Source organism: Pleuronectes platessa, chromosome 11 (assembly GCF_947347685.1).
Source record: "Pleuronectes platessa chromosome 11, fPlePla1.1, whole genome shotgun sequence".
Taxonomy (NCBI): domain Eukaryota; kingdom Metazoa; phylum Chordata; class Actinopteri; order Pleuronectiformes; family Pleuronectidae; genus Pleuronectes; species Pleuronectes platessa.
Window position 1 is genome coordinate 2,970,222 of NC_070636.1, and position 27,812 is coordinate 2,998,033.

A 27,812-nucleotide genomic window follows, 5' to 3' on the forward strand; every position below is an offset into this window, starting at 1 on the left:
CTCGTGACCAGAAGCAGGAAGTTTCTCTTCAGCCACGTTGGTCTTTTCATGTCGTCTGTCTTGACAACTCCTTGTGATTGGCAGCTCGGATGTCCAATCCTGTGCTTACGAGTTGTCCGCGGGAGCTGACTACTTGACCAATCGCGGCGCAGCCCAGTGACATCGCCTCTCCCATTGGACGTAGGACGACATCCCCTCCGCCAATCACACGTCCTCCTCAGAGGAAGCGGGGTTGTTTTGCGTCACCGCTCAGCTCATGCTGTGTGGCACTCTCCAGTGCGCATGCGTCACTTTGACAGACAGCTGTCTGACCAATGGCGTGTGGTGTTTGAGTGGGCGGACCCACCGTGATCCCGCCTTCCGGAGTGACAGCGCTCTGGTGCAATCGCCTTCTGCTTAGTATGCGAGCGCGTGCCGAGTGACAGGGCGAGCGAGCCAATGAGCGGCGTGTGCGGGAGTTCGCCGACCAATCGTGGTGTAGCAACAAGGCGGGGCGTCGCGTTACCAGGGCAGGTGGCGTGAGGTATAAAAGGATCAACATGGAGTCCCAGCGGCTGTTGATGTTTACCTGACGCGTCTCCTGCTCCTCGGCCGCGGCGCCTCGACTCGTCTCCTCCGGCTCCGTGTGGAAGTTGAACACGTCTCCTCCGCGGGCCCCCGGCATGTGACGCCCCCCCCCGGCTTCACTGATGTGCCAGGCTCCTTACAAATGGAACGGGGGCTTCTCTCTGGACCCGTGAGCGTCTCCCCGCCGCTGCCGCTGCTGCTCCTGCTGCTGCTGCTCCGCCCGCTGCTCCCGCTCGGCAGCTCCCTCCCGCCGCCGCCGGCTGCTCGGGGCTCCGCCGTCCGCTGGGAGCCGCCGCCGGCCTCGACCCCGGCGGAGCATGGTGGCATGGAGCGCGCCTTGGAGAACATAGGCGGCCCCGGCACTGCCTCGGACGTTGTGGTGGAGGACGAGGACACCGGGTCCACCGGGTCCACCGGGTCCACCGGGGAGGCGGAGGAAAGCTACGGGGAAAGTAACGGAAACATCCCGCCGACCAGGTAACTGCCTCTGTTTGAGAGATGTGCAGCGTGTGAGGTGTGACTGGAGCTAGCTGCTAGGCATCCGTTATCGGACAGCAGGTAGCCCGCCCCCCCCCGAGAAAAGTTTTAGAAGCTCGAGTCTTTGACTTAGATCTAAAAGCTTTAAAAACTTTTCTCAGTTCGAAGTAACGAGCGGTTCTCTGTGTCAGAAGCTCGGACTCGAACCCTCTGACACTTTCAACTTGTTTTGGATGCGGTCACTTGACCCCCGCCCCCCCCACCCCCCCTCTCCCGCAAAAGCCCCGCATTTAAACGCACATTTCCTCAGGCCACCTGCTGGCGGTGCTCACCAAGTGTTGCGGGACACGTGAGGACATGTCCAAGACCAAATTAGTGTCCGATAATGGACGCAGTTGTGATATCAAAGTATTAGTGTTTCATATTCTTTCAAATTAATTTGACCTTATTTCCAAATTGTTTTGTTATTTCTAGATTTCCTGTAACACAATGGAATAACAGTTAGAAATATCAAAGAGGTAAAGGACAAAATTTGAATGATTCTCATAAACAATATTGAAATAATAAAATAATCAAAGTCTGGAAGCCATGGTACTTTCCGAAGATTATTTTATTCTTGTTATTGCCTCTGCTCAGCATTTCAGAGCAGAACAGAAAGTTTTGAGAGTCAAAGTTTCCACAGTGAAAACACACGTGACAGGAACTGAACCGTGTTGTTGTTGATATTAAAACCGTTTGTGTGTGTTGTCACTCGGAGGTGACGTTACAATCAAATCCTGTTCTGTCAGCGTTCAGTCCACTGATCCGAGAACAGCCGTGGGTTCACGTCATGTGGCAAACAAACCGGTGTCAGCTGAGACTCGGATGTGACAGCTTTGTTTCCACCGCCGTGCAAATCACTGCATGAATGGAACATTCCTCGTCACTTGACAACACACACATGCCGTCGTCTCCTGATCAGTGACCCCCCCCCCCCCCCCTTGTCCTCCTGTCCTCAGAGACATGAGTAGAGACAAGTCCAGTTCACATACAGTCAGTCTGTGAACATGCAGGGGGTTTAAAGTGGTCTTTTAAAGTTGTGAGTGTGTTGTTTGGCTCCACATGTTGTGAGGCTGCCTCCGTGCTGGTTTCTGTTAAAGTGTTGTGGTTTAGCCAATCAGTGGGAATTCTCTTTTTCACTCGTTGTAGATTAAAATCAAACCTGTGCTCTGTTTACTACAAACCTGGAGAACAACTGAAACGTGGCCGGGTCATTCTGCTGGGAGCTTCTCCAGGAGGCTGCTCATCAAAAGTTTCTCTGACCCCTCCTGGACGAGGAGCTGCTGCTGAAGTGAGAAGCAGGTTCTTGGCGCAGAGGGCAGAGCATTGATTCTGTCTTCCTTGGTAAACAGGTTTGACGCCCACCTCAGATGTTTGGCGCAGTGGGTTCCTCCTGATGCTCTTTCTCTCGGCCGTGTTATTCTCTTTTACTACACAACACGTGTGTATCAACTCCTGCCCGGCGTCTTGGATCATTGTTATTTCAGTGCCTCTCCTTGTCGGAGCACGTCAGACCCCCTCTCTAAATTATTCTGTGTGTAGTCTTCTAAACGAGCCGTCTGCTCTGCGAGAGGGAGCCGGATCAAAGTGCAGCGTGAAATTGAAAACATTGTTAGACTTGATCCCTTTTTGAAGGTTTTTGGGGCCGTTTCTTATCATAATACTTGAAACTTGCTGATTCTGGAGCTGCTTGGTGGTAACAAGCTCCATTTAAAGCTTCCTCACGACCCCCTTAAACATCAGGTCGGCTCTTAGTTGAGATGCCATCAAGCTCAGAGGAGGAGGAGTTGTTGTGCATGTTGTCATTTCACCACCAAGGTCACAGACTTGAAGGAGGATTAGGTTCCCTACCTGTCGTCTGCAGCACGGTATCAACAAGAAATCACAAGTAATTAGCGGAGAGGTTACAGCTCTGAGGGAAGCGGACAATTCCCCCGGCCGGCCACCTCATCTGCAGCAGGAGAGCTCGGGAGCAGTGGTCCTGCTGCTGGTCACACCCTGCCACCGCTCGCTCTCTGCGTCTGTTCCTATGCTGTGTATAAATAAATATATATATATATATATATATATCTACACGTGTCTGTCACTCTATGCTGCGTCTGTCCATTTGCATCCCTGACTTTCTCTTGTCCTTCTTCCATCCTCACTCTGTTTATCACAATTTATTGGCTTTAAAACATCTTACTTCAATCACTTTTGGGGGTTAATTAATCAATTATAAATAATTCAAAGTTTAAATGATTCCCCTTGTTTTAGTTTTTGGGTTTAAAACCGGATAAATATTGATATTCTTTACTCGGTGTTACTTCTCACAAGCTGCCACACAGAGCAGAGCGGGAACTTGCACACCAGCACAAAAACAAACAGTCGCTCTGATATGTAGAAGTCATTGAGATAAAGAATTAACAAGTAGCTCGGGAGGAAGGTGAATTATTCATTAAAAAAGCCGGTGTGTAAAACAACAACAAAGATTTGTCGCTGAAATAAGAAAATTATGAACTCGAGGTTTTTGTTTTTCTCACAGATTTAAAAATCACACCTTGTCCTTCTGTCTGTGTTTTAATTGTCTCTTTATTGGATTTATTGTCTCTCGCTCTTTTCTTATTCTTTCTTTACCGTCCCCGATGCTCTCTCTCTTCCTTTACCTTCACACGTACACATTAGCGTCGGCCCCCCCCCCTGAGTACACACTCCTCTCCACGCTCTGTTTCCATCCATCTGTCAGGAGGATTGTTGTTGAACTTTAGAAATCTCACAAGCAACGAGACTGGATTTAGGTGCGTCCACTCCCTTTTTCAAAAATTGGACCAATTTAAATGTACAAAAATACTTCCTAAATGTCAGAAAGCACATTTACAACAAGAGGAAAACAAACATCTGTTCAGTTTCTCTCCCTCAGCAGCACGACCTGCGCAAAGCAAACAAATGGGAGATTTGAAAACGAGTGATACAACTCAACGAAACTCAGCTTTCACTTCATCCTCACTTCTTCCAGATAATGAGTTCAGTCTTTTTTTTGGAAAACATATCCCCAGTTCCTTTTGTGACCCTTACAATGCTGCTGTTTACCAAGTTCACCGCAGCAGCTCCTGTGATAAGAGCCACCCAGTGACCGGAATGAGGTTAACACACCCTTGATCACACTACATGTGTGTGTTTGTGTGATTCATTTCTAAGTGAAGCGACGGCCCCTTTTCTTATTTTCTTCCAAATGAGATCTTGTGGAGCAAATCAAACGCAGACTCTTGAAAACACTTCCTGTGGACAGCTTGAAAACCAGTCTCCTCTCAGATGTCAACGTGTTTTGGGTTTCTGTCAGTTGCAGCTGTTTTGATTTCTTTCTTTCTTTCTTTCTTTTTTTAATATTCCTGTTCCCTCCTCCGCCCCTGTATCCTGTCATCTATAAATATTCTAGATGTTGGCTTTGATCCGTCCTTGGGATTCTGACGCGAGCTGCTGTTATGTCGGCTGATGCCTGTCGCCTCACTTTTAACTCTGCCGTCTATACGTTGCAAACGGCGCTCCGGAGGATTGGTGTTTACATCTGTCTGTGTGTGTGTGTGAGTGTGTGAGTGTGAGTGTGTGTGTGTGTGAGTGTGGGAATCATAAGTGACGGAGCTGCCGGGGTTTGATGCTCCACCAGCTCGCGCTCCATCGGGGCCTCCGTCACCTCAGGGATCACTTGGAGGTGAGAGGAGAGAGGACAGCATCTTTGTTTGAACTTGCAACCCCCCCCCCCCCCACCATCACCAACCCACCCCACCCTTTGTACCCCCCCCCCCACCTCCCCGGAGCCCTGCAGGGGCAACAGCTCTTCTGGGCCGCCGGGCTGGCTCCCACCAGCCTACTGCTTAGCAACAGCCAATCGGCCGAGCCGGGCAACTTGTTGGCCAATGGCGTCGGAGAGACGGGCTAGTGTTCAGAATTTGAGTTGGTGGCCGCATGGGTCTGGCTATAGTTGGGTGAAGAGGGAGGAGGAGTTAGTCTTTTTTTTTTTGGGAGGGGAGAGATCGTTTCCTTGTTTTTCTCTTTTTTTATTTTTTGCCACCCTCCTCACTTTGTCTCAGTCGGCGGCTCCCTGTAACCAGGCAGGGAGATGTTGTGGGTTTTATTAATAGAAACTGTCCCCAAAATAACAGGTCAAGATGAAGTTGATTGAACTCCCTCTGGGAAGTTCTAATTGAGCACTTCAAACCTAGTTCTCAAGACCTGGTGCAGGGAAATGTTTGATCTGAGTGTAAAACTAAAGAGTCACTTTGAATAAACCCATTTAATCTCATTTAACATATTTATCCTCTTTGTGTTTTACCTTTTTACGTAACTATGTTTTATCTGGCGTTTTTTATTTTTTATGCTCATACTCAATATCTTCTCACGTTGTTGTTGTTGTTAAAAAATATATATATGTTATTGTTTGGTGTAAAGAAGTTTGGGTGTGATGACCTTTAGGGACTTTCTGTGCACTTCTGGGTTACAGACGAGGTTAACATGTATTTGACAGGTTGTTTCATAACCTGCTGATCATAAATGTGTCTGGATTTGAATATAATTATCAGTAGTTGTGATTTTATTAGGTCGCTGGTTGTTTTGGTAAGTCGGCAGGACACATCCTGCAGCACTGCAGTATGGGTGGGGCAGAAGCAGAAAGGTGGGCTACTCCGAGAGAGGGAGGGGAGGAGAGGGAGGGAGGGGGGGGAGGTGGAGAACGAGGAGTTAGCTTCTAGTTTGCAGGACCACGCTGTCTTGTTTTCACTCCGGATGGCTCCTCACTGCTTAGCAACATCGAATGAGATCCTCGGATCCGAGCTGCAGTCTGGCCAATCGCTGGCTGTCAGGGATGTGGCGCCATAGAGTTTGGATTTTACCACATGTGAGTTGGAGAATGGGGGAGAGAGAGAGAGAGCGAGAGGAGGAGGGGGGAGAGAGAGAGATGGCAATGCCTTTAAATGAAGAGTGTTGTTTTTTTTCTCTTAACCACACCTTGTGCGCTCTGCTGCAGCGACCCTGACGGGTGTGAGGTGGACGTGGGAGCAGACGTCCTCAGCACTCAGCCTTTAACCGTGGCCACTAAGACCTAATCAAATATCACTTGTTAACTCAACAGGTTCAGAGGACAGTGGCATAAACCTTCAAGTGACATTAATCTGCGGTTGAGTGCCGGAGTTATGTCCTCTGTGATTATCAATGTCTCTTTAGGCTTTAATGGCTTTAACTGACTCACTGCTACCTTGTCAGTCACCAGTGTAAAACCCTTTAGGTCTATGGAATCTGGTCGCATTGTGAGTGTTTATCTAAAGTAAGCACACAGGAGCAGACTGGTGTTTGCCAAAGAAAAGGAGTTCAGCCCTTGTTTTCTGTGTTGTTAACTCTTAATCCTGCACTGAGTAAAGGGATTAAACTGAAAGGTTTAATGTGGAAGGTTTTAAAACTTGTTCAGTGTCTGTTTGTTTTATTGTCACTGTGACCAGGTTGCAAAAACTGAATTCAGGATGAATAATAATATTACATTTAATATATAAAACCTCCACTTTGTGTCCCGTGCACAGTTTAAAGGAATGCACTTGACTTGTTTTCCCCTCCTCCTGCTGGTGCAGCTGGTTCAGCTGCTGGTGGTGCTGGGTGCGGCCGGCTCAGAGCTGCATCCATAACTTTCACACCACGTGCTCCCCATGCTCTCATATTTTTGTTCTGCCTCTCCATGGCTGCACGGTGAAGCTGAGCGGCAGCAGAACTCCACACTCGCTGTTGCATGGTTACAGGCAGCTCTGCCCTACCGTTGGCTCATCGTCTGCACAGCCACCCGCCCATTGGCCGAGTGGGGAGAAAAACAGCGCTCCCATTGGCTGCCGGGACGTTGCAGCCCCTTTGCGATTGGCCCGGCTCGGCGGCTACGGCTCCTCGGAGACTCGACCCTGTGTAAACATCCTGGTTGTTTCTTTCAATGGAGTGTGTTTACCAGCAGCTCGGTTATGCCGGTGTGTGCAGACTGAGGCGGAGAGTCTCCGAGGAGGAGAGGGTCTGGTGAGAGAGCAGCTAATTGGCTCCCTGCTCCTCCATATACTTAGTGATTGAAGAAACACTCGCCACTGTTGTGACACTTTTGACAGAACAACAGGCGAGGACCCTAACAACCCTCAGTCTGTCGGCCGCCGCTCTGCTCTCACTCTTTCTTGCTCTTCATCCTGTCCTCCGACGTCTCTCTCAGCGTCCCCCCCCCCCCCCCCCCGGCCGACAGGCCTCAGTCGGCGGCAGCAGCCCCACAGGCGGCGTGTTCTCCCTTTGGTGATGAGCAGAGCAGCGGCGTCTCGGGGCTCAGCCATGGAAAAAAATAAATTGCCTCCATTTGTAAATGATACAGTGGGGCTGTGTGTTTTGTTTGGGTTGTGTTTATTGATGGGATCAGTTGTATTTTTTTGTTGTTGCTACTCCTCCCCCCTCCTCCTCGCCCCCTCCTCGCCTCCGCTGCTCTTTTCTCTCCATTATCATTAAAGTGCCTAAGTTGTACAACCATGTGTGGACCCCCCCCACCCCTCTCTCTCTCCTCCTCCTGATCCTTTATCTGGAGAACAAAGAGTCCACGGAAAGCTTTGATCACTCGTTTCAGAATGAAATCCCACTATCTCTCGCTCTCCTCCTTTTACGTCTCTGAAGTTGAACCCGATGCTCTCAGAGACTTCTTCTTCTTCTTCTTCCTCTTTTCCACATTGGCAGCGTGACTCGGAGGGAGGGGGGGCAGGGCCGGTCCCGGAGAAGGCCGCCAAAAGCTCCCACCCTCTCACAGAGCTGCCTGCTTAGCAACAACCAATCAGCCTAATATTTTTGGCAGGGTCTGGCAGCCAATCAGGTGGGTGAGAGCGGGCTCCGGCGCTGTGTTTCTATTGGCTGCCGAGAGGAACAACAATGTTTTTCTTTTAGCGCTCTGTACTCCAGCGCTAGTGGCTGATAACGCTCAGAGCAGATTTGGGGAGATAATCTTGGCTTTGATGAGGCTGAAAGACACATGGCTCATTACTCTTAAGTGATCCTATTTGCATTTTTATTCAAACTTGCAGCGCCAGTTGAGATGAAACAGCGAGCTGGTCCAGAGGCAGCGGGTGCATGTGTCTGTGTCTGAAGTGAAACATCAGAGAATCCTTCCTAAAATTGATTTGCCCCCTCTGAAACAATCCATTTCTTAGTTGTCCTAAGGCTTAAACATCCTCGAACACGCTCCTTCCCCCCCGTGACGGAGGAATGTTCGATAGGTGGAATCGATAGGGATTACAGCTTGTCGATAGCAATTCACCTGCTCCGTCTGAATGATGGATGGTGCTGTTGATGCTTATATTAAATACACAACAGTAACAGAGGCTGTGGAGAGGCGTCATTTGTCTGAATTGCCCCTATTTTTATTTTTCGGTCCGAGCCGGGAAACAAACAAGTTAAACATTTCTTCTTCTTCCCTCCGCCGCGGCTGCCTTGTTGCCCTCGAGGGAGGCAGTTAAAGCCCATATGCCCCAGTGGCCAACAGAGGGAAACTTGGGTCCCAGCTGTGTGGATGTGAGGCAGGATGTGCCCGGCGGCGTGTGTGTGCTCAGCAGACCCTCGCTGGTTAAATAAAGCTAAAAGCCCAGTTGACAGCATCTTCTCCAGACAGATACAAATCCATAGTCAGGAGGTGGCCCCTGCCAGCGCCCAGTCGGGACCTGACTGACAGGCAATGCGGCAGAAGCCCTCGGAGTAACTCAGTCTTGATTCCTTCATCTGGGCTGTTTTGTAGCCTGGAGTTACTCCGTGTAAGAGGGGGAATGTTTACAGAACCTGCTGTGTGGGCATATACAACTGGAATACATTATTCTTGGGGAAAACCCTCGAAACGGGAGGAGAAATATTAAAAAACCGATCTCTACAATAGTTTTTAATTCTCTAAAGGTTGAGGGTTGTGAGGAATGAGCAGCTCGTAGATCAGCTGTCACCCCCTGCATGTTTTTACCTCCTCATATTTTTAGCCGCTCGTTCTTTCTTGGTCATTAATGCCTCTGAATGAAATATGTGGAATACTATTCATTTTATTTAGATGTAACAGCTTGTAGTATTCAAATATGTTCATTACATTATTATAAGGCTGAATTATATATATCATTTATTTCACTGTATCCTCGAGGCCTGTGTTTTTAAAACTTTAATAAAGTGAAGAAGATCTCCGAAGGGTTTTGTTTTCTTATTCATTTCTGATATGGTATTTTTATGAGCTGTCATCTTAGGTGCTGTCAGGCCAATGTTTCAGTTCAGTTCAATTTAATTCACATTGAGCCAAACTCACAACACGCTTGTCACGTTGATTGAACATGTCACTCTCTGAATCCATGGAAATAAAAAGACACGTGAAATATCTATTTAAGGTTTTTACATATAATTCAGTGTAATGTTGTGGCAGTAATAACAGATTCAAGCCTGAGAAAAGTAACCATGGTAAGTCCCCCTGTGTGCTCCTAACAGTCCCTCTTACCATCTGCCATTACAGTCAGTGTGCTCCTTCCAGACCTGAGGCGCTACAGACTCCTGTGTCTCTGCCGGAGAGGGTGGATGGCCATTAAGTTCACATTTATAAATCTAGAATAACACACTGTAGGGCCAACAGTCCCCTGAATGTAAGCTGTAGCCAACTGCACACACTCGTAGATGCAGTCTTTCTATATGTGCCTGTTTATTATCATCAAGATCCATGAATAGATCTTTGAGAAATCAAATCTTTCTGTTTAAAACAAATGCTATCCACAGATCCACTTCAAAGTTTAGTAGTTTCTCTCTTGGTCCATTTCCCGTCCTCCCGCCAAGTTTCGTGGAAATCCATAGTTTTTTTGTTTAATCATAAACATAAAAACATAACCCTTCTGGCCGAGTTAAAGACCTAAGATATCAGTTTTTAGATAATTTCACCCTTGCACGTATCACAGCTTTGCTTCTTGATCTTAGTTTGGATCTTAAATTTTGTCCTAGAGGGTTTTAAGTTTATTTATTCTAGATTCCATCCGCTCCATCAGATCTATATCTGTCTCTTTATTCAGCCTTTCAGCCATTGTTTGTCTTCTCCTTCCAAATCGCAGCTTAAATGAACCTGGTGCATTTTGGTGGATTCCTGTTTGTTTCACTATCAACTCAAAATATATGGTCTCCCATGTCCCTGCTGTATTTTCTACGTACATACGTGTGTGTGTGTGGGACGTCTGGTCAGGTTTTAACAATCCTCCGATGTGATCCCTGCTTTAAGGATGAGGTCTGTCATGGCACAGGTGCGCTGTCGGCTGCAGTTGAAGGTCACCCTGCTCGCTAATCAAGGGTAGACTGGAGAGGGAAAGACGACATCTGCCCCACCGCACGTCTCTGCCCTTTACTGTCTTATCTGTGATGGCATTAGACTCGAGCCCCCCACTGGGAAAGTGGCGTTAAGGGATAACACAGGCGCACATTTGCAAAGTTAAAAAAAAAGGACAACCTGCTGATACACGTTGCTGCTTTTACAAACCCCTTTCTGCATACCCCTCCAGATGAGTGTGCTGAACTCTTTCTCTTCTACCCTCAGGTCTCTTGTGATCATCAGTACCCTGGATGGACGCATCTCTGCTCTGGACCCTCACAACCAGGGCAGGAAGCAGTGGGATCTCGATGCCCGGTCCGGGTGCCTGGTGTCCTCCAGCCTCAGCAAACCTGAGGTAGAACCAACGTCAAAGTTTCTGCTGTGTTTTTAAATTCATCTGAAATGTGCATACATCAACAAAACACACCTCATGTTGGACATTTTAGATTTAATGCCCTTTCTGTTCATCCTATATCACAATGAAAGACATGACAGCTACCCTAAAGTGAAGTCAAAGAGTCTTGATCGCCCCCTGGTGGCTGGCTGCAGTATGGCATGAGTCAAACCCTGCCTCCTCCATGTTAATAGTGTAAAAAAACAACATTCAACACAATAAAACAGTCACTTTTATGAAGCCTAACAACATCAGCCTCATCTGATAAACACCAGAGTCGACCACAGGCACTTAAACCAGTCAAACAGACACTGTTCAGCAGATTAACCTCTACCAGTGGATGAAGAACTCAGCTTCCAGAGTCTCGACGTGTCAGTGGGAAGTTAAAGACGCGTCCTCGTCTCAAAACAAACCCCGTCCCTCCGGACTCGCTCTCCGTCGACCAGCAATTGAACTCTGTGCACTTTGAACAGCCGACCAAGGGTTGCTGTTGCTTACATTCATGGCATGTGCACACACACACACACACACACAAACATAAATACATACATAATACATTCCAGACATGGTGTACACCCCCACACAAATCTGAGAGTAGCTGTTTCGCCTGGAGGATTATCCTCTTTGTTGAAGGTGCTGGTTTACACACACGAGCACAGCGAGACCCTCGCCTGTGTGCATGTACACAGAGGCTTAAACCGCCCACACCGCCATGCTGGAAGTGAAGTGAAGCCCAGAGCGAGACCAGAGCGCCGCTCGCCCAAATAAATACTAGAGATGTGCTCATGGTTCACTTTGATGTGGACTCACTCCACTTGAAAGTTTCGCCTCGGGGGGGGAAAAGAAGCCTGTGATACTAACGAGAGTCTGGGTGGCTGCTGATATCAGTTTAATTTTAGTTTGCCCGCGCTGGTTTGAGAGTGAACAAGTGTAATGAACTCGCTGCTTCTGTTATATAAGGACATGTCTGCTTTGTTTGTGTGGCGTCGAGATTTCTGTTTAAGTTTAATTTCTTCTGACAGGTTTTGATTTTTTTCCAGAATAATGATCCAGGCTCATGGTTGTGATATATATATATATATATATATATATATATATATATATATATATATATATATATATATATTGTTTTGTTTTGTACAGAAGTGGATTGATTGATTTTGGAATCAGTTGTTGGCAGCGCAGACAAAACTGTTTTTAAGGACGGTTTAAAAGCTTTGCTCAGCAAGAGTGTTAAGTATTGAGTGTTTTTTGTTTAGTTTACTCACTATGGAAGAATTTCATTTGAGTATTTAAAAGCTCTGGTATTAGTGGGTGAAGTGGTTCTCAAGTATCTGTCAATCAGCCTGAAAAGTCTTGTTTTCCTTTCAGCTCAGCTCCACAGCAGCTGATCAGCAAACCTACAATTAGAAGGAGGGATGTAATCACTGAGATATCAGCTGCTAGCTGGTGTGTGTGTGTGTGTGTGTGTGTGTGTGTGTGTGTGTGTGTGTGTGTGTGTGTGTGTGTGTGTGTGTGTGTGTGTGTGTGTGTGTGTGTGTGTGTGTGTGTGTGTGTGTGTGTGTGTGTGTGTGTGTGTGTGTGTGTGTGTGTGTGTGTGTGTGTGTGTGTGTGTGTGTGTGTGTGTGTGTGTGTGTGTGTAAAAACCCATCTGACTTGTTGTGCTCTGAGCCACGAGGTCGGGATGCAGGAAAAAAAAAAAAATCAGAATTCATGAGCCTTTTGTTTCCAGGGTCCTCAGAGGTTCTAATGTGGAGAACCCCTAAAGGTTCCTCCAAGCTCTTATACTTTATACAGCACAGATCGAGTCAGAAGCTACATTTGACCTTGAATATGAAGTTTGCACCAAATTGTTGAAATACAAGTTATCACACTTGACATGTGGGACCTGGAGTTTTGGTGAGATGGTTTGTTTTGTACGTTGTGTTCTATTCTCTTCAGGAAAGGAATCGAAATAAAACAAATATCACATATGCCATTAGTTTCAAGTTATTACATTTCACTCTTCAGTAGAAATAATCCTCCTATTAAAGCCACTGATTTTAAAATCAGTTCACCTCCCTCTTAGTTTATTTTATTAGATAATGAAAGTGAAAGTAAAATATCAATCAAATAAAACATACCTCCGTACTTGATTACAGTTTCAGAATTTTAGTAATTTTGACTTAATGTCTGAGACGCTTTCCTCATCTTTACATCCATGTGGATTGTTGACAAACAAACACTCACACAGACACACACACACACACACGTGTAGCATCCTCCTGTCAACCTCTAGTGTTGTGACCGACGATGCTGACTGTGTGTGTGTCTGATAAGGTGAAACATGGAGGGATGCCTGTCAGCTCTGAACCCAGTGACTTGCTGTGACGTCATTTGTTATGATTCCTTCCGTGTGTGTGTGTGTGTTTGTGTTACTTTATGTAATTTTTAAACCCAGCAATGCCCTCTCTGCCCTCATAACCTGGGATGCCTGTCTGCAACCTTCTGTGGCTGGGTATGTTTTGCTGAGGGTGGGGTGGGTGGGGGGGGGGGGGGGGGGCACTCCTGTCTCCTACCCCCACAATGCCTCCCCTGCACTTGGAAACGGTCTCATTGGCGCTTGCCGAGTCCCTGAGACACCAGTCTGCTCGGTGATTAGAGGCTATGGGGGTCTGCCGCCGTGCCATTGGCTGGCCTCGGCGTGCCGGGGAGGAAGCAGCCAGTCACCTGCTGCATCCTCCGGAGTGTGTGTGTGTTGGTGTGTCTGTTAGTGTGTGTGTGTGTGTGTGTGTGTCTTCAGTGAAAAGAGGGACAGCAGAGCCACAAACAGCTTTGTCTGCAGAAAAAGAAGCCATCACTTCAAAAAGCCAAGAGTCGCTCGGGGTTGTTTGGAGAGGGGGTGAATGGTGTCTCTGTGTGGGTGGTGGTTTGTGTGTGGGGGGGGGTAGATGGAGGAATTCTGTGCCAATATGGAGTGAGTCATGCTAAGGGGGCGGGGTTAAAGGGATGAAGAGTGGGGGGGTGATTAGTGAGGTGAGGTAATGCTTCATTCCAAAGATGATGTCATCACATAAGAGACAATACACACTCGCTCACGCCACGACACACACACACACACACACCTGCGCACGTCTGCTGGCATGCAGCGTGTCTGAATGAATGTGGAGAGAACCTGATTGATCACTGCACGCTGACGAGCCGCTGACTAATGTGACAAGCAATTATTCAACCGGCAGGGAGAAGGAAATGGAAACGGCAAGATGGGCATTTTCCTCCCACACGATTAGATCAGTCTCCTATCAGAATCTAAATCAGGTTTATTTGGCCAAGTAAATAAAAACAACATGGAGAAAATATATAATACAGTTCTTTTAATATACATAGAGACAGTATAAAGTGTGATATGCAGATAATGTACATATCATTTACAGATAAGACTCATAAAAGCAACATTGATATGTATAGTTGCTCTTATTTTGTTTTGATTGTGTTTTTTGTGCTTCAAACCTCCAGTGATTCTCTCTAATAATTCACTCACACTCACAAACACACACACTCACACTCAGAAACACTCACACACACGCTGTCTGCCACCTTGAAGTAGAGCTGTAGCCTTGTGGACCAACAACAGTGGCACATTAGACGTGGGTGAGAACTGACTCTGTTTGACAGGATCGCTGGAGCATCAGCACCAACACACACACACACACACACACACAGAGAGACACACGGAGACACACACACAGAGACACACACTGCAACTGCTGTCCCCCCCCCCCCCCCCACACACACACACACATTTCCCAAGGGTAGAATACAATGACATGATTAGAAACGCCAAACGATCATCAAGTGGAAGACTTTGGAGGAACGCCTCCACGACTAGAGAGGCACTCAGGCGAGCACACAACTCGCACACAACTCGCACACAACTCGCACACTCGAGGCCCAACACTCCCTTTTAACTTCAATCAGGCTGGAACAAATTTGCGCACAACCACTACATTATTGTTGAGAAGTTGAAAATAAATCCTGGATCTGCCCCTTTTGTCCGGCTCCATCTTGGCCCATGTCCAAACCTTAACTTTCTTTTTTTGTTAAATCTGACAAACAAGGAACACAAAAGAACGAGGATGAAAACATATCAACCCCGGTAATAAATAATGTGCAGAAAATAACATTTTAAAAGCAGAAATAATAAAAGAGGATAAATAAGAACTTAACAGACATACAAGTGCAAAACAAAATGTATTCAGCCACAAACTGACCTCCCACAGTGACGCACTGGTGCCTAAGAACAATGCTCACTGGAGCCAACAGACGACTCTACCTCAAAATAACACTTCCATAAAAATATCCGGTGATAGTGGATATTTTTGTCAGCACATTCAAAAAAGAAAAAAGAGGAAGTCTTGAATGAGTCTGGTGTATAGTTATTAAAAATTAATAGGCCCAGGAAAGACACGAGGAGAAGATTTGTGCTGAGAAAGCAGTTTATCTTTTTTTAATCATTTAAAATAATTTTTTAAGTGATCGTCTCTTTTGAATAATTTATTTTGTTAGTCTTCGAAAGTTTGGTTTTGGAACACGTTTATTTTTTTATTTTTTTCCGAAGATGAGACAAAAATATGAAACTCAACGAAACAGATCAGGACAAACAAAGACCAGTTTTATTCAAACAGACAAAGACATAACACAAATGAGGGGGGGGGGGGGGGGGGGGGGGGCTAATGATCATATATTCATCTGCTTTTCATCAAGGTTACCTTTTTAATTTGCTTTGATGGGTTGTTTTCATGTAGAGAGGGCGACCACATCTTCATTAAAACAGATCCTTTCTCTTCAAAGTGTTTGTTTCTCGAATGCAGAGCAGCTAAAAAATCTTAAATAACCTCAATTAAATAAGTAGAACAGATTTCCATTTTAAGGAGATAAATTTCTTAGATATGGCGAGTTATAAACTCTATAAACGTCATGGATACTCTTAACTTTAACGGTGGTAAATCAACCCAGCAGACACCAGGTTTATGAGAAGGTAATGAAATGTAGGTTACATAATCTTCTTCAGCTCCTTTGCCAAAAGTCCTAAAACATGATTGATAATGATAAAACATGGTTTGTTTGAGATGGCCCTCGTCTTAATGGCATTAAAAGAAACATTTGTTTTAGATTCATGTTCATACAATGTGGAGGAAGTAATAATAAGTCATAGCATTTATATATAAGTCAACTGCTGAAGAAACAGCACATGTACATCTTGAATTATTAATTTCTCCTTCATTTAAGTCGGATTTCTTTTAATTAGCTATTTTTTTCTCCGGGTCCTGTTTTACTCTAGACATGTTTCCGTGGACATTGATATTCTGATATTAACCAGATTAAGAAAATAGTTTGAATAAGACAATTTCATGTAAACAGCACTTTCTGATCACTTCAATCGGAATCTGGCCATCCTCCGTATGAGCAATAACCAAATGAAGACATGAAGACTATTTGAGTCTCATTATGTCAACATGTATATGTCATAATTACATAATTTAGCTGCAGCGACGTACATCAGTCACCAACTGCTTGACGACATGTTCTAGGATTGATTGTGAACAAGTTGTAAGACTTAATGTTGACGTGAATCATAATCACACCTTGATCTGTAACATGTAAACATGAATATGGATGGAATATTCTATTAGCAGCTCATGTAAACATCCCAATGGAAACAATGTGTTAATCAGAATTAGGTCAATAGTCTGAATATTGACTGAATATCTTACTGTTGTAGATCAGAGGAATTAATTCATCTCTTTGTGTGTGTGTGTCTGTGTGTGTTGGTCTTTGAGCCGGATGGGTTCAGACGTCAGGAGCTGGATGACTCATCTCATTCACTCTCTGAGAAGTTCCTCTCTAAACCTCTAACCCCAACCCCCCCCTTCAGTCATACCAGCATGGTGTGATGTGGTTGTCAACCCCTCCCCCTTTCACTTGCTAAATTTATCTTCCCTCCCTCCCTCCGTCCAAAAAGATGACATCACCTCTGGTCTGGGCTGTGCTCTCTAGTAAATCATTCCAGCAGCTCGCTCCCCGCTGACATGTTCAAATCCCCCACAAAGCCACTACCCTGACCCTAATGGAGTCTGATTGGATTCCCCTAACAAGGTGATTGACTGGTCACCGGTTCGACCCCAGCAACACCTGATGTGTCCCTCAACAAGGGAGTGAAACAGATTTTTGGTGACACACACACACAATCTGTAAAACAGTGGCTAACGTGCTGGAAGAAAGCAATTGTCCCCCCCCCCACCCCCTGCTGAGCTAAAGCTGTGGAGGTTAAATCAGGATTAGACTCTGGGTTTTAGAAATGATGTCATCCTGGCTGCTTCCCTACAGTGAGCACCTGATCACACACACACACACACACACACACAAGCAGGGTCACACACACATTAACCACGGTTGCACACTTTTATAAAGATCCAGGTTAATTAGTTGGGCTCTTAGTTGTGTAATGGTCCCAAGCCTGTAGATTGAGTCCCAGTGTGCGGGGGGGGCTAACGCTGCTGCTGCTGGTGTGTGGGTCGATGTGAGTCGGACAGTGTGTTTTTGTGTTTCCAACAATTGCCTGAAAACCTGCGGAAGATCTTACAAGCTCAGCGTGTGTTCAGCTTCTGCACCGGGCTGGAGACACTGGGTTCAGAATCAGTTGTTTTGTCGAGAATGATGTTGTTCAGCAACTTGACCCTTTTGTGAGATGTAGATTATAAAGTATGTCACCTTATCTTCTGTATATCTGAGGCCTGTTCAGGTCGGTAGTTTGAGCCCAGGTGTTGTAAAGTATCATCTGTTTTTTTTTTTTACTTCTTGGCCAGATAGTTCTCAGACATTAACATTCATGCTTTTCAAGTAGAATCCCACTGACATGGATGTTTGGAGGCCAATGCCGATAATGAAATTGGGGATTAAAACCATTTCTGATACTTATGTGCTGATATGAAAACGTTTGACTTTTATATGACGACAATATAAAGGCTCATATCAGCCAGTACTTATCAGCCAACTGATAAAATAGTCGGGTCCAAAATCCAAACCTTCACTTTTTTATGACATAAAACAGAGAAAAGTACAAACTCACCTGAAGGACTGAACGAATATAAATATATATATTTTAATTTCTAAAAAATGACTGAGTTGCAGGTTATTTTACTCAGTTAATCAGCTAATCATTGGGCCTCTCCGACTAATTTAATAAACTTAATTAAAGATAAAGCTAATCCGATTCTGCTCCTGCAGGTGTTCGGCAACAAGATGGTCATCCCCTCACTGGACGGTGCCTTGTTCCAGTGGAACCGGGACAGGGAGAGTATGGAGGCAGTGCCTTTCAGCGTGGAGTCCTTGCTGGAGTCGTCCTACCGTATCGGAGAGGACACGGTTCTGGTCGGGGGGAAATCCCTCACCACCTATGGCCTGGGTGCCTACAGCGGCAAGGTCGGTGAAAGCATTTCAATTAACATGTAGTAAAGAAATCAGAAATCATCTGTGCATCCAACTAGTCAACCTGATCTAAACCATAATGCTGTTCTTCAGCTTCGGTACATCTGCTCCACGGTCGGATGCAGCCAGTCGGGGGAGAAAGAGACGGAGTCGGAGGACGTGCTCCTGCTGCAGAGAACTCAGAAGACTGTGAGAGCCATCAGGCCTCGATCAGGGATGGAGAAGTGAGTTTTATTCAATCAATCAATCAATCAATCAGTGTCATTGTCAGTCGACCTGAGCAATGAAGCCATTAAATTAATCTCATAATCATTTGGAAATTACAATAAAAGAAGTTGTTTCAGCTCAATTCTCTCTCTCTCTTTACAAGGTGGAACTTTAGTGTCGGGAACTTTGAGCTGAAGCTTCTTCCCGAGACGCAGTCTGGAATGAACTTCCTGGAGGGGGAGGTGGCGAGTGGCGACGGCTGGAGGGAGAGTCAGCGTGTCATCATAGATGAACCCAAAGAGAGGGAGCCCACGGAGAACCAGCACAAACAGAACCAGAATCTGGACCTGGTCATCAAAGTGTCCGTTCCCGATTGGAAGGTCATGGCCTTCAGCACTGGGCCTGATGGTCAGCTGGTCTGGGAGCATCAGGTGAGATGTGATCCAACTTATTTTTTAAATACATGTACTGGTGTTTAACTTCTTTGTGGAGATCCACTAACTTGTGCGTCGCCTGTGTTGTGTAGTTCTGCACACCTATTGCCTCGGCCTGGCTGGTGGGCGGAGGGAAGGTCTCACCGATCAACCTGTTCGACGACACCGCCTACAGCAGCCAGTCAGAAATTGATGAGGACGACGATGAGGACGATCCTGGGAAAGCCACCAGGGGCGCTGCGGAGTCTAGTGTCTACTTAGGTGAGTTTCTACACGTGCACTCAGTGTAGAAACAAGATGTTCCCCCTTTTTAAATCTGCGCACATGAAACTCCTCTTCCCTTCTCTCACCAGGGATGTTCCAGGGACAGCTCTATCTCCAGTCCTCAGTGAAGATCTCTGAAAAGTTTCCCTCCAAAGCCATCGGGTTGGGGACCGATATAATTCCACTGCCTACTGTCAAGTGGAAGCCTCTAGTCCGTAAGTCTGCAGCTCCTCAGTCACTAGTTATAATGTGTAATCACCAAAGTGTGTGTGTGTGTGTGTGTGTGTGTGTGAGGCCATGTGCCCCCACGGCACAGTGACCAAAGACTGACCTCATTAGAGAAACCGTGTCCCCCCCCCCCCCTAAAGAAATATTTGAAGTCACCAGGACACGGTCTCCGTCCCAATCAAAGCTTTGCCCGTCTTAAGTTCAACCCTGAGATCCCCCCCCCCCCCCCCCACATCGATCCGTCTTTCTTCTCGGATCAAACGTCTTCTTCGTCTTGTCCTTGACACAGATTCCCCGTCCCGCACCCCCGCCCTGGTCGGCTCCGACGAATTCGACAAGTGTCTGAATAACGACAAGTTCTCCCATGAAGAGTACAGCAACGGGGCCCTGTCCATCCTTCAGTACCCATACGGTAAGAGCCTGACACCGGACCAACATGCAGAGTGTAAACCAGGGAAAACCCCAAAACCTCTTCTGACTTATTTCTGTGTTTTTTTTCCTCCTGGCAGATAACGGCTACTACTTCCCGTATGGCAGCCATTACCGGGAGAAGCGCGACAGCTCTGTGAGCCTGACCAACGGAAACGTGGCCGGGGCTGAGAGCCGCCGGAGGAAGGACCCCGTGCTGCTGCTGCCCTGGTGGAAGGAGATCATCGGCACCATCATCTTCTGCATCGTCGCCACCACCTACATCGTCCGCAAGTTCTTCCACCCGCCGGCCCCCCCGGCCTACGTGAGGGTAAGAGCACAGAGATACCAATGTGACTGATGGTGGTTATGCTTTTCATGCAATATTACTGCCTTCTCATAGTGGCATTTTCCTCATAGGATGAATGAAACCTTTATTAGATGAATACCAGGTGTGAACAGAGTCTAAATAAATAAATAGCACAACAAGCAAATACTCGTAAAGTATTTTAAGTGATAAAGTTTGTTTATGACTTAAGATTCTAGATTTTTAAAGCTAAACAGACAATTCCTTTAATATTCAACCTGATTTGTCCTGAGGAGTTGAATTAGATTAGATTCAAGATTAGATTCAACTTTACTGTCATTGCACAGTAAAAGTACTTGTACAACGAAATGCAGTTTAGCATCTAACCAGAAGTGCAAAAAAAGAGTATTGTGCGTATTTAAAGTGGAATGTAAATAAATAGATATGTACAGTAATAAATATATATGGAATAGTACAGTATTAACAGGTATTGTATGATATAAGAACTATGAGCAAGATAAACATATAAAAATATATGAATATACTATAGGCGGGATAATACAGTAGTAAAAAAATAGCAGTGCAGTGCAAATGTTCAAATGTTCAGTGGTAGGAGGAGGGTGTGTGAATACTTGTACTTCTTGTACTTCTGTATCTGTTTTCTTGAGATACCTTCTAAATGCATTTTTAATAACGTACTCTTTCCTGTTGTCTGTCTCTCAAAGCAACGTAAAGAGTCGGAGACCCAGTGCCAGACGGACAGCAAGTTTGACCTGGAGGTGGTTGAGTCCAAGGAGCCGGTGGCCACGGAGCCCCGCTCCAGTGACTACGTGTCCAGGTACGTCGCCAACAAGCCGTGAAGCTGAATGTGTGTGAAGCCGTTTTGTCACGACTCAGGAGAACTTCACTCCAAAGTCACTCTGTAGAGGTGGAGCTACACACCCAGCGCTGTTACCAGGGCGGCCACTGCTCTTCCAGCTCCGCAGCAGATACGAGCCGTGGTCGTGAATGATTGGACGAGTCAGCTGTTTGCCATCAGATCACAATGACCTCGCCCCCCCCCCGCAGACCCCCGCCCCGCCCAGCAGCATCTGCCACGGGGTCGGAGTGTCTCTTTACATCACTGTCAGCACATTGTCCCAAGTTTTTTCATAACTTGGGGCAAACCAAAATACGATCAGTGGGAATAATTCATGAGCTGCCACTCGGCTCCTGGTTGTGTGATTGATGGACGTCACACGTGTTTACGTTCACCAGTGAATTAACGTGGATTTACTCTCCCAGACACGAGCAGGAATCTCATTAAATCTCACTTCTCATCTTTTTACGCAACGTAAAATATCAAACATCCGTCTCGTCCCTCTTTCCTTTTAAAGCTGCTGCTGCTGCTGCAATCCATACACATGGCTTTTTGCCAAAGAGCGTTCTCTAAATAAAACCGATGGCTGTTACAGCAGCTGTGACTGGCATGAGTCAGGATCATTAGGAGGGAGATAGAGATCAGGACACACTCGGCCTGAATCACATGCACCCACACACTTCCTGATAAGACAGATTTCAATCCCCTGAGAAGCTGAGAAGCTTCAACAGCGTGTGGAAGAAGTGAAGCGAGTGGACGGAGGCAGAGTTTCCTGTCGTCTCTCTTAGCAGAAAACTAAAGCTGCTTTCGGACACGTACTCAGTAAAGTGTTGGGAAAATGTGTCCTGACATTTTCCAGAGTTTGTCTTTCACATATGAAGAAGGCAGCTGAGGATTATCCGAGTCGGACAGGAAAAAGTCCTTTACATTCTTGAGAGGGGCGGAGCCTGAGTAGAACATGTGATGTAGAAATTAGGTTGCAGAAATCAATGTTAACAATGTTTTTGTTTGCAACACTTGTTTTTGTTTGCAACACTTCGACAAAAGCTGTTTCTTCTACGTGATATTTACTTTGAGGCTGGAGGAGAAGTTATGGAAAATGTCCAGAGCAACTTCTCATGTACAGTCTCTACAGAAACCTTTAGGAAAATGTGATAGGTGTTGTGTGATTGAGAAAACCACACATGAATATTAATTTATTGTAACTTTGAATTGGTCACGTTTGTCCCCAAATTACTTTTCGAATGTAAAAATGTAATATCAAAGTTTTACCACATGATAAACTTGATAAATCCTCACAGCTCTTCTCTGCCACAGTCTGATTCTTCTCTGCTTAACGACCATCATGTCTCTCTCCAGGTACCTGACTGACTTTGAGCCGGTGCAGTGCCTCGGGCGCGGCGGGTTCGGTGTTGTGTTCGAAGCCCGAAACCAAGTGGACGACTGCAACTACGCTATCAAACGCATCCGTCTGCCCAACAGGTAGCGGCTCACGCTGACCACACCTCTATATCAAACAATCAACTGCTGGAAAACATGTATTCAAGTTTCCATGAATGTTGATTCAAGCCTGAGATGTTTCTTTTCAACCGTCAGGGAGCTTGCCCGTGAGAAGGTGATGCGGGAGGTGAAGGCTCTGGCCAAGCTGGAGCATCCAGGAATCATCCGCTACTTCAACGCCTGGCAGGAGAGCCCCCCCGAGGGCTGGCAGGAGGACATGGACAAGCGGTGGCTGAAAGACGCCAGGTGAGTCTAATCTTATGAAGTCCTCAGGTTGAACCTTGCACCAGGTCAGCAAGTGTTCATTGTTTCTGTAACGGCACCAAATACTCTTTTGTTCTTCTAGTACCACCGACTGGCCCATGAGCTTCCTCGACCACATGGAGGCGCTGTCAGTCAAAGTGCCCGTGTCCAGCGCCGTCTCCCCGGGCCGGGCCTGGAGGAGACGTTCTGGAGTCCTCCACTGATTCCCGCGCCCTCCTCTCCAGCAGCGCCGGTGAAGCCGTGGGTTTCGGCGTTGACACCATCGACCTGTCCTTCCACCCGCTCCTGGGCCACGACAGCCTGATGTCGGAGAGGGACAGCCAGGCGGACCCCGACGCCTCCGACACCCCCCACTCCTTCGAGCTGTGCCCCCCACGCGGCCCCAGCGACTGCACCTCCTCCTCCTTCGACATAGTGTTCGAGGACTCGGGCTGCGACCGGGACGCCGAGGCGGACTCCGGTGACTCTGTGACTTCCGGTGTGACCAGTGCAGGCGTGCTGTCGGACAAGAGCTGCTCGTCTTCCTCACACACCAGACAACGGGAATCCGTCCCTCCCTCCTCTTCCTCCCCCCCTCGGCCAACCTCACTCACCCTGGCTCTCCCTACATCTCCTCTAACTCAGCGAGTCCAGCCCTCTCCCAAGGTGGGTTGGTCAGTCAGGGCAGTTTGTATCAAAGGTTTCACAGTGCTGGGATCAGTTTTACTGCTTCCTCCTTAATTAAGATATTCATATTAAATGTATCACGTGTCCAGATCTCACCAGATTCTACACTGCTCTTCCTCAGGCCCTTTATAATAAACATGTCAAGTGTAAAGCTGATAAGATGAATGATTCTGGAGATATACATTCCACATACAGAGATTTCTAGAATTCAAATTTCCAAGAATCGTTTTAGAAGCTACAGATGATGTGCATGTGCAATATTAAATTAGATTTGAGGTATTCGATCGTTTTTACCATTAATGAAGACTTACACCTTCTGGTAATACCTACAATATTTAAAAGTACTGACATTTGATTTGAATTATTTATTCTCTTCTTGAGATTTCCCATTTTTCTCCCCCTCCTCCTTCTGGAAATATTCCACGAGTATCACATATAAGAGGTTTGCACTCACACTGTCCCCCCCCCCCCCCCCCCCCCCTCCTCCAGGTGTACCTGTACATCCAGATGCAGCTCTGTCGGAAGGAGAACCTGAAGGACTGGATGGCTCAGCGCTGCCTCCCGGAGCAGAGGGAGCACAACCAGTGTCTGGATATCTTCCTGCAGATCGCCGAGGCTGTCGACTTCCTGCACAGCAAGGGGCTCATGCACCGGGACCTCAAGGTGAACATGTGCACACGCACACTGTCCACTGCAATATATCTTCCACTTGGCTCGGTGCCCGCGACCGTGGGGCCTTCGCTGGCAGCTGGCCACCAGATTGTAAATAGGAGAGCTGACACTGTGCCGCTGGGATCTCCAGATACTGGGACGTCAGAGGTGCAGAGATGGTTTTATCTCCGCACTCGAGCGTTCAGCAGTAAATTACAATCCCTGTAAACATGACATCACCTCCGGCAGCTTGCAGACGGAGATAAATACTGTTAGCAACAGGCTGAAGCTTCAATTTGATGTAATTTTATTCTCTTTGTATAATTTCTGATGCCCAATCTCATTCTAAACTTAAATATCCTTCATGTGCATCGAAGCTCCTCCTGTCTATCACAACACTAACACGTCTCATTGTGTGAACTGAAACACTCGAGTCATTTCTCTGCACGCTGCAACAGACACAGCTCTGAATCAAATGTGCTGATGTGAAGGTTTGAAATGCTCTGAGCCTCAGTGACTTTCTCATGCACATCAGTGTTAATTTCGTTGACGAAGACTATGACGAAATATATTCGTTAACGACCTTTTTTCCATGACGAAGACGAGACGAAGACGTAACGAAAACGAATCTTTGAAAATAAAAACTACGACGAAATCTATTTTAATTTTCGTTGACGAAACGAGACGAGACGAAAATGTTGGTGGTTGACTAAGTCACAATAATTTTTAAAACATCATCGTATCAGGCCGTCATGAAGTATCAGGAGCGGGCGAGTGTGTGTGTGTGTGTGTGTCTGTGTATGTGTGTGTGTGCGCCCCAGATAGCGCTCCGGTCCGTAGCTCCGCCCCCCGCCTCGCGCACTCGCTCAGAGAGACACAGTGAAAGCAGAGCGCGTTCTCGTGGAGCAGCCTCTCAGTGACCGACTGCTTCTTAACTATGGAAACAGTGAAAACCTGAGTTTCTCTGGTCTCAGCTGCTCAGAGATCAGCGCCTCAGCTTCTTCATCAGAGCAGAAGCTGCAGTTGGTTTGTACCGATGTTCAGTTTCTGTGTCCGGCTCCAGTCTGACCTGCTCTCCCTTTTTGTTTTCACATTTAAAATTAAATATATATTTTTAAGCTATTAGGCTGCAGCTATATGTTTTTATAGAAAAGGAGTTTAATGTGGCTATAAAATGTGACTAAAACTAGACTAAAATGTAATTTGTTTTCGTCGACTAAAACTAGACTAAAACTAAGAAGGATTAAAATGACTAAAAGGTGACTAAAACTAATATGCATTTTCATCAAAAGACTAAGACTAAGACTAAATCAAAAATAGCTGCCAAAATTAACACTGATGCACATGTTGCAAGAGGTAAACAGAGGCCCAGAGCCGTGGGTCTGTCAGCTCCTCCCTTTCCATTCTGAGTTGAACATCTTATCAGGAGCGCCTGACGTCTGTCCGTCCCTCTTGTTACACAATGTCCTCTCCTGTAGGAACATAGACCCACTCACGTTGAGCTCCATCTGCTTCGGACACACTTAAACGTGTTCAATCACCATTAATGTGACTAATGCATGTTCCTGTTGATACCATGACCTAATAACTGACTTCATGTAGTTGATATTTGACCCGTCTCACCCTCCGTCCTCCAGCCCTCCAACATCTTCTTCACCATGGACGACGTGGTGAAGGTGGGAGACTTTGGCCTGGTCACGGCCATGGAGCAGGAGGAGGAGGATGACGAGGAGCCCTGCGCCCTGACGCCCGCACCGCTCCTCACCCGCCACACGGGGCAGGTTGGCACCAAGCTCTACATGAGCCCAGAGCAGGTGAGGGAACATTCATATCTACAGTAGAAACTGGATTAGAGAATAATTGGATACAATCATTCTCTGATGAGTGAGTGAAGTAAATTGATCATGTTTCCTTTTCATCCCGGCAGCTCTCTGGAAACTCGTACTCTCACAAAGTGGATATTTACTCTCTGGGTCTGATCCTGTTTGAGCTGCTCTATCCGTTCAGGACGCAGATGGAGAGAGTGAGGGTGAGTCAGCAAACACACAAACAAACGCACACACACACACTAACGTCATCACATCATAACTGCTCGTCAACATCTCCGTTTCATTTAATCCCTAATAGGGTTGTTATACTGATATGTTTCTGTCTAAATCTGCTTTTAAAACTTCCTGGCACATGTTATCATCAATTTAAAGGTTTTCTTTTACTTTTCTGTTTCACTTGTTAAATGACTATAATCAAGCATCAGTTTGGACAACAGACAGTAAACAGAGCAAAATGTGTAAACAGGAGGTGAAGAGTGAAACATTTAAAAAGATTAATTAAATAAATACAAGATTAATAGTGTGTGTTTTGAGGATTAATTTTTTTGCAGATGGTCAAATTTAGCCAAACTGAACTATTGAAGAATCATTTTCAGGTCTAGTTTGAATAAAATTAAATAATTCCCCTGCTACATATCCTATTTTTTTTTTTACTTATATTATAGACTTTATAATTATGTATATTTTTTCTCTCAGTTTCTTCATTTATAATATATTAATTTATTTGCCCTTTAATCACTATTGTCCCTGTAAATGGAAGATTTTCTCTTCCCCCCCCCCCCCCCCCCCCCGTGTGATGTTGTGCTCTCGATAACAAAGGACCTGCGTCTCATTAGCTCCACTCAGGTGTTTACACGTGTCCTGTTTGTTCCAGACTCTGACTGAGGTGCGAGCGCTGCGCTTCCCTGACGTCTTCTCCAAAAACAACGTGCAGGAGGTGAGTGGCCCGCTGCTGCCACCTAGTGGCTGTGAACACAAACTTCATCCAAACCAAGCGAGGAGGGTTTTTATTTGTGTGTGTGTGTGACGTGAGAAGAAGCTGCAGGAAGTGAACACACGTCCACAGAGTTCCTCCTCATATTGTCTGATTCAAAGGAGCCGTCACCATCGTTACAACTGCTCAATCTAATCCAATTAAGAAGCACCTGGATTATTGTGCTTCTAAATCACAGAAAATAAAATCTGAATTTAACGAGTAATAATCAGATGCGTGTTTATCACCACACCAGGCACTGGACCAGTGTCTCTGGACCAGTGTCTCTGGACCAGTGTCTCTGGACCAGTGTCTCTGGACCAGTGTTCAGTTGCTCTTTCATTACCTTGTTTACCAGTTAACTTTGTAATGAGATTAACATAATCCCAAAGCAAAACTGGTAACACCCTGTCTGCGTTATCCCAGTATCCCACCTCACTTGCTGTACGCTGGTCTATTTTAAGATGCCCTGTCCGTTCTGAGTGTGTGTGTGTGGGTGATTGTGTGCGTCTGTGGCTTCGTGTGTTGATGTGTTATTCCATTATATAAATAGTGTGTTGAAATGTTTATTCTTACAATTAGCACTGGTTCGACATGAGCCTGATGCAAAGTGAACAAGTTGAGCTAATGGATGATGATGTGAGCTGTAGCCCGACTGTAATCCAAGCCCTGACTGTGCTGTGTGCTTCCTGTGTGTGCAGCTGAGTATGGTGCGCAGCATGTTGTCGCTGAGCCCCGGCGAGCGGCCCGAGGCGGCTGACATCACGGGGACGCCTCTCTTCCAGGAGCTGGAGCCGCCGTTCCGCATGGCCATCAGGCAGCGCTCCCGCACCTACAGCGCCTCGTCCATGGGCCGCCCCTCACGCCAGTCGTCCTCCAACTGAAGATCCCACCACGCAATATCTAACCCCCCCCCCCCCTCCCCGTCCCCCCGAAGCAGA

The 27,812-nt window shown here is 46.4% G+C and overlaps 1 protein-coding gene across 1 annotated transcript; it reads left to right on the forward strand.

Annotated features, from left to right (window-relative positions):
• Positions 1-904: 904 nt before the first annotated feature.
• eif2ak3 (eukaryotic translation initiation factor 2-alpha kinase 3) lies at positions 905-27,790 on the forward strand. The gene is given in 19 exon segments (XM_053433726.1): positions 905-1,044; positions 10,646-10,775; positions 18,081-18,275; positions 18,375-18,505; positions 18,652-18,919; positions 19,015-19,183; positions 19,276-19,401; positions 19,704-19,826; positions 19,924-20,153; positions 20,855-20,967; positions 22,348-22,470; positions 22,585-22,734; positions 22,835-22,918; positions 22,920-23,397; positions 23,908-24,081; positions 25,707-25,883; positions 25,997-26,098; positions 26,773-26,835; positions 27,573-27,790. Coding segments are annotated over 17 exon segments (2,874 nt in total). The 5' UTR covers positions 905-1,044; positions 10,646-10,775; positions 18,081-18,095; the 3' UTR covers positions 27,756-27,790.
• Positions 27,791-27,812: the final 22 nt, after the last annotated feature.